At 37.4% G+C, this 7,833-nt stretch overlaps 1 protein-coding gene across 1 annotated transcript in view; it reads left to right on the forward strand.

Moving 5' to 3' along the window:
- AGPS (alkylglycerone phosphate synthase) overlaps positions 1-7,065 on the forward strand; it is a gene marked incomplete at both ends in the record, with an annotated part of 56,103 nt that extends 49,038 nt beyond the window's left edge. The window contains one exon of the mRNA XM_082001463.1: positions 6,944-7,065. Within this exon, the coding sequence (XP_081857589.1) occupies positions 6,944-7,065 (122 nt within the window). The remainder of the gene's footprint in view (positions 1-6,943) is intronic.
- Positions 7,066-7,833: the final 768 nt, after the last annotated feature.

The following is a 7,833-nucleotide window of genomic DNA, read 5'->3' on the forward strand; positions in this document are numbered from 1 at the left end:
TTGGTTTCTGTTACACTTTTTATGCTCCTGTTGTATGTGTGACTGCCTCTTATACTGATAAATATTTTCTGCTTTGAATGTTTTTTTTTTTTGTCTGGCAGTTCATTGTGTATGATACTTAAGATCCATTTTTTTTCCAGTGCTTAGTAGATGTGCTGTGGAGAATTAGCCTAACCGTATCAGTTTTACTTACTGACCTTCAGGCCTTGTCACTCTTACCACTGCTGACTAGTCTGTTGTGTGGGATAAACAAAAATACTGGTGCAATTCCTTTTAGTATTTGTCTTGTAATTGTGATTAATAACAGTTGTTTTCCCTATCTGGAAACAGACAAGCTGGTTTGTCTGCCTACAATCACACTGTGATAAATGGAGCTATTTTAACTCCGGTTTTGTGTATCAAAGAAAGCAGATGTAGTCTGGGACTTGAGGCTATAGGAAATACAAAGCCTGCTTAAGTCAATCTTCATATACGCCTTGAGTGAAGAAGTGGTCATATATGACCATTTGAGATGTGTAAAGCTCTAAATTACTTTACATCTGGGGGAAGTACTAACTGCCAGGTATACACATGGCTACAATCTACAGCGGGAACTGAAAGCATGATACTTCTAATTTTATGAAGAGTAACTCCAGAATGACTTTACTTTGGATTCTACTTCAATCTCAGTATCTCTTCTCTCTTCCCCTTCCTCCAGGCTAATGAAAAATATTGTAGTTTTTAGGCAAGACTCACTAAAGGTAGCAATACTGTGAGAAGATTCCCCCCCGCAATGACTTTTGAGACTTAAAACTTTTAAGAAGTGTAACTTCTATTAATGTAAATCTTTATTAATTAAAGATCACACCTTGCAATATATAACAACAACATTCCAACAAAGAAATTGCAGAAGTGTATCAATACCAGCCTTGTACAGCAAGCATCTCATGAACACAAGAAGCTGTAGCAAAGCCAGACATACACACCTGTGTAATGAATTTATCCTCTCAATGCAACAGTTACTTGTATTTTGTGGTAGAATATCTGGATTTTTTGTTTTATAGATCTGGATGTTATTAGTGATACTGAAACTTAAATGACTTTGTCCTTTTAATCAAATTGTCTTTTGTTTCTGAAGTCTCTCTTGACTTTCAAATATTTAGATCTAATTGGTAAGTGTCAGGAATGGTTCTCCTACTTTAACGTTAGTATGTAACACTTGATAATGTTTCTAGATTGTCATGAACAAAATTTACATTTAGGAAGAATCTGAGGCGTATGTATTGCTAGAAGAATACACCCAAAATACATAGCTGATCAAATAGGCACTTATTAGGCAGCCATTCTGGGAATGGGAATTCAGCCATTCTCCAGTGCATCAGAAACTGATCCTTATAGAGGAGGTTATCAGATTTTTTTTATGAACCTGGCAGTCTTGTCTAAATGTAGTAGGTCTATTTTTCACTGAATTTGTTGTGAACAAACTGTTGAAAAGGTTTGTTAGTGGTTTTAAAGTAGTTTTTAGTGTGTGACTTTGAAGTGGTTTCTTACGCTTTCTCTGTCCCTTTTAACTAATGCTATGACATGATTTGTGACTTAGTAAAAGTTTTTGAAAGGTATTTGGGAATTAGATAATCCTAATTGTAGCATTTGTTGTCCTCATTTCCTACATGAGATTTTACAGTCTTGATAATAGTTTTGACCTTGCTTTGACTATGTCCTACACTTAGAAAGGGATAGTGCACATCTTGGAACACAACTTTGATCCTTCTGCTTTCCTGGCTGGGAGCATCTTTAGATTTGAGAGTCATGTAAGTAAGGATTGCTAGAGCCAGTGTTAGCTGCTAGAAACTTAGCATTTAAGAAGCAGCATTAGGAATGCACATTTCAGGTAGATACAAGTTTAAGTTTAGGTAAATGATTCTTCTGACCATTTAGGACAAGCCCTAAAACTACCCATATGATGTGTCACACCTGGCATTCTTGAATTCCTGTTTAATAAAATCAGGCTTTTTTTTGTATATATGAAATAACATGTACTGAGGAAGTATCAGTAGGTACGACTGGTGTATAAATACAACTATAACCCCTCTGGCGTACAGCATCAGAAGGGAGCTGGCTGGATTTGGCCTGATCCCTTCTGTATTACCAAGCTAAGCACCCATGCGTAAAAAATTAATGGTAGATTGTTTCCCTTGCATGGAATGTTCTAACTAAAACTGATTACTTAAGGAAACAATTATCACCTTGTGGGTTTGAGGAAAACACCTCCATTTAGTCATGTAAGGTAAGAGAACTAATTTTCTTCCACTTTCTAGACAGATTGACTAGAATAAAGGCTAATGCAGCCCAGACTCCGCAAGTTTAGTTACAGTATCAACTTCCTGGCAGTTTATGTAGGAAAAATGAAAAAACAAACAAAAAAAACCCCCAAAACCCAAACAAACAAACAAAAAAAACCCCACAAACAAAAAACCACCCCCCCAACCAAACAAACAAAAGCCACAAACCAACCAAACATAAAACACTAAAAAAACTCCATACAAACCCAAAAAGACCCCATACCTTATTTGCATTCAATTGCATGTTTGACATTGCAATTCACTGCAAACCTTTGGCATCATTAAGAGGCTGTAGCTTAAACTATACACTACAGTAATTAACTCAAACTACAAAATCTGGAATTATAAAATCCCTTTTATATGGGGAGTTGAACACAATCTTTTCTCCCCTACACAGGAGAAGTATTTTCTTACCTTTAACTTAAGCATTGGAGACTGATCATACTTTCATCTTAAAACGAGACATTGCTCTGCTAATTACAATGAGTTTATACTGTCATTTGTCAGACGTGGAGTAACCTTATGTGATATAATAATGCAGTTGTATTTTCCTCCTTGGTCTGTTGAAAGTCTTAATAGAATGGGCATTTTCAGTGCCTTTTCCACCACATAAATGCAAAGGACTTTCTGATTCATCAACACAGATCTTGAAAGTACCCAAGTTGTTTAGATATCAAGTGAAAATGTGCAAGATGTTGCAGTGATGTTGTGTTAATTATGCAGGAGACTTCAGGTATGCTGGTCTAATATACTCCAGCACTACCACAGTACTAGATTAATGCACTGACCTTTCTCAGTATTAAAGAACTCTCTCTGGAAGAGTAACAACCGATTAAGCAATTACAAGAGCAGAGAGATGCTTTCCATAAAGGCAACCAGCTTCAGTAAGAGCATGCAACAGCTGGAAGAGCCCCATCCTTCTTATGACCTGTTACTGCTTCTCCTTTTGTAGAGCTGTTCTGCAATAACTGCCTCTTCAAGTTGAAAGGGCTGGAGCAGAGGAAGTCTAGGGCCCCATGCAGTGCCACTAGAACCTATTCCCCTGGGACCACACACTGCTAGAAATCTGTTCTGCATGGGTGTAAAGTCATTCCTGGGATCCAGCAGCTACACTGGAACTTTACTTAGAAGATTGTTCATGTGTTCCTAAGTACTTCATATTCCAAAAGTGAGAAAACCAATTGCTGCTTGCTGTTTGCTAGCTCCATCCTAAGCAGCCAGATTTTTTTGCAGCCATCCAGATGCATTTTCAAAGATGAGCAAGTGTAACCTTTGTGAGCCAGGAGACCTGTACTCCTATTTAATCTTCTCTATGGCCAGTAGGTACGTGCTGTCCATCTAATGCACTTCTCTTTGAAAAACCATGCACATGGGAAACGGTTGTCACTTTTGGCAATGAATATGTCAGTACATGTTTGCTTGGTTGGTTTTTTCAAAGGGTGGACTCTACAGGAGCAGCGTAGAGTATGGTTGCACTTCACCAAAGTGTATTTTATTCTGCAACAGATTACAAAGGGCACTGGAAGCATGAACAACTTTTCTAATGAAACCAGCTATGGGCTGGACCAGCATGTATCAGAACTGGGAAAAAGTTACTTAGCTCAATAGTCCATGTATAAAAGAATAATATAATGGTGATAAAACCTGAAAATACTGCAAAAATAAAAGTGGTGTTGGACTGCCTTTGAGAGTTGCTACTGAACAAGCTTCTTGGTTTTTCTGGCCTGAAGTACTTTGTGTGAAATGGACTGTCAGTTGTGCTAGAGTGTTTATGGTCTCTGTAATAGGCTGGGCTTCAGATTGAAGTCTTCAGGCTTCCTAGCAGTGAATGTTTTAAGACATTAGACTGCTCAGCCCACCTCAGGAACAGGGCACTTGCCACTTGTAAAACTTTAAAACTAATTCTGTCGCACTTCATCTTGGATAATTAAGATGCAAGATTAGGTGCCTTCAGAGGAGGATGACGCAAGAAGAAATGCCTGTATTTGTTTCCAGTTGGGGCAACAAGGAATGTGTGTGTAATGGTGTGTATAGCTGTTGATACTATATAGGTGTATAGAGAGTTGAGAAGTAGTGATTTGTTAAGCTACTAAAAATTAATTGTACAATGTTAGGCTGATTTGAGAGCCTTATTAATAATGTTATGCTGTAGCATATAGAATCAGGTGAATTTCATCTCTCTTTTCTCAGTTAAAACTTATACTGGGCTGAGAGCCCATAAGTGGTAGATGCTTGGATAAAACCTGGTTCTGTGCATTGTCTCAAATGTCAGTTCTATATAAATGGCATCGTCTAGGCCTAAAACTAAAAGGTCTATTTTCTGTAGGCTAGAAATGGAAAGGGGGTTTTCTCTAGTCCATGCTAAGATCAGGCTTAACTGTGACCTCTTATTGTTGGGGAAGTTAAGGCTTCCTTGAGCCCAAAGCTGTTCTTTGGCTAGCCTGAGAGTGGAGTTAAGCAACTTTGCCACTTGTAATGATTTTTATGTTCATGGTAACATCTTTTACTGTTACGGCATTTTCTTCCTCCTTTTCCCTTCTCATCCCTGAAGCTAATTGGATCATCCTGTGGAGGTGGACCAGAATACTTATAGGACGGTGCTAACCTGAACTGAAACAGATATAAACATTGCTTTTCTAAGTGGTGCTCTTATCTGCACAGGGCCTTTCTTTCACTTGGTTTATTTTGCATTTAATCAGATGGACCATCTTAGAATTCTAAGAGCAAGATTGCTTCAATGCTTTTTACTTCTCATATGAATACTTCAGTAGCTAAAAAATCCATATATATCTTACTGACATGAACAGTAGGAGCAGGGGCTCAACCTGCTGTTATCAAGGGGTTAAAATCTTTTCATTGAACATGTTTGTGAAGGACTGCTCGTAACTATAGTACAGCTTTTTCTTTCCAGTTCACTAATCAAATGTATGTTAGATTTATTATTGCAAAAGTATAAACCATAGAAAATTTGACAAGATAGATGTGTAAATTATCACTTTGACAGAACTAATGATGCACTCCAAGCACCTTCTGTTTTCCAGCACTTGGTGAGCGACTTCATTAAATATGCAACGACTGTTTGGTGCTGCTCAGACACTAGTTCAATTCCTTGTGGAATTGCATTATTACTGGAGGTGTAAAAGAGGCAGGCATGCTAGCTGTTGGGCGTCCTGCTGTGATTCTAATGTGCTCCATCTTGTTGGAGCAGTTGTTTGCAGTCTTTTCAGGACAATTACATCCATAACCACAGGACACATTCACTGAAACTACATTACAGATAACATTTGAGAATGATAATGACTGTTCTTCAGCTGCTTGTGTAAGAGCCAGTGTGAGTGACTTGAGGTGATGGTCAAGCCACATCATGATTCTTTTTTTTTTTTTTGTAGAAGTAGTTGACTTTTACCTGGGGATACTTTAATACTACATCAACTTGCTTAGACAGTCAAATGGTTGTAATGGTATATTTATAGATGGGGATTTTTTCTTGAGCTGGGCTGCAAAATACAACCACAGTTCCTACCACATGACAAATTCTTTTGTCCTTCAGTTATGATTTTGCTCTTGACATGCATGCTGCTAATAGTTGTTTTCTAGCAAACTGCAAATTTCATTCTTTCTCACATTATTTGCCTTTTCAGTTGGCATTGTGACTAATTCATATTCCTTAAGGTATAAACAAATATACTCTGTTCTCCAGAGGTGTCCCTGTAATTTATTATTGTGATGACAGTTTGATAGTTACCCTGAGAACAGGGCACAAAAGATGGCTTGAATTTAGCTTCAGATACTCTTAACGCATCCGTCTCTCAAACCTTTACCATATCGCATCATACTGACAAATGGACTGTGTTTCAGGCCGACAAGTTAAATGCTATAGTGTGTTTAATGAAAAAATGTCCTTTATTGTGAATGATCTATTAAATCATAGTTGACCTGGTTAATTAGTATGTGAACACTCAGCCATTTAACAGGACTGTTGTAAGACTAGTGAAATGAGTTCTTAAATGGCTGGTTTTTCAGCTTTGCTTTGTATTTGGTATATGTTCTGAATATCCATTTTTTACATGGCAAACAAAGCTATTGTGTAATCGTATGAGCAATTATCAGCCTGTGCAAAAGTTTTTGAATGAAATAAGGTATTTTGTTGATTTAAAACTAGGTGTTAAGCCTTCTCCTTGGAAAACAATTTTTTGCTTTTTAAACCAGTACTGTTTTAAGTTTGATTATTGAGTTATATTTTCACTTCAAAGCAATTAAGACGTCTAGGGTTCTGCTTTTAGTAATCTCCTCTTCAGTTTCCTACTTAAAATGAGTTTGGCTTTTTAAAAATTACTACAAATTCCCTATTTTAATAGAACATGTCATTTCAGCCTGAGCTTCATCTAAATTTCATAGTTTCTGAAGAAAGTAGACAGTGTGGAACACAGTCTTCCTCTGGGAGTATGCTGAGCTTAATGAGCTTGATAGTCTGGTGGGCTCAATAAATCAAATAAAGCAAAACATTTCTCATTTTTGAATAAAAGCATTTATCACACAGTGTTTATTCATTCATGGTCACAAGATTGATTGGCTCCTAGAATCCTGCCATATATTGAAACACTTTGTTTTTGTTTTTCCAGTAGGCAAATTGCGGAAGCGATGGATGAAGGAGAGCATCTCTGATGTTGGCCTGGGAATGCTGAGATCTGTTAAAGAATATGTGGACCCCAATAACATCTTTGGAAACAAAAATCTTTTATAAAAGCCCTGCACAACATGATGTACTAAAACTTCTTCAAAATTACTGTTGAAATTCCTCCACTTTCATTGTATTGATATCCCAGTAATCAGATATAACATAGTCTAAACTTTAAAAACTAGTAACTTACATTGATTTTTTTTTTTGCCACTCCTTTCCCCCTCCCCCCAATAAAGTGTACACATCACTGTTAATGTTTATGGATTTTTACTTACAATGCTCTTACACTTTGTGCCCAGTGGGTTGTTTATTACCAACCAGGAAATGCAAATTTGGTTTTCCCAGTTTGGTTAGGCAGCACAGCTGACAGTATTTTCAATGCTGGATACTGCCAGATGTTTCTTACTAAAGCATCCCCTGCAAGGAGAACAAAGACTGACAACAGTGTTTTCTACAGACACAGCTGCTCAACCCAGCCTCTTGCTAAAGGAAAGCTGCCAGGAGACAGATGAGAGAACACCAAGGAGTACTCCACTGTGCTGAAGGATTAAGTATGTAACAGACTTGTAACCAGCCAATACTCAAAGTACAAATGTAGGCTTTGATTGAAAGAGACAATGTAAGTCAAACTACTTGTAAAACTCTGTAGTCTCCCACTGTAGTACTGTTGGAAAGTCTTACATGATTGAGCTGTTCTGAGTTGTATTTGCATTGCTGGGATAATCTTAAATTAATTGTAGGTCAGTCAGTAAGTTTTGTATAATGGACATTTCTCACTGTATGTTGAAAACAGGTTTGTAACAAAACTTTGCCTTCATCTGTACTTCAGTC

Source organism: Phaethon aethereus (assembly GCF_964289735.1).
Source record: "Phaethon aethereus genome assembly, chromosome: 6".
Classification (NCBI taxonomy): Eukaryota; Metazoa; Chordata; class Aves; order Phaethontiformes; family Phaethontidae; genus Phaethon; species Phaethon aethereus.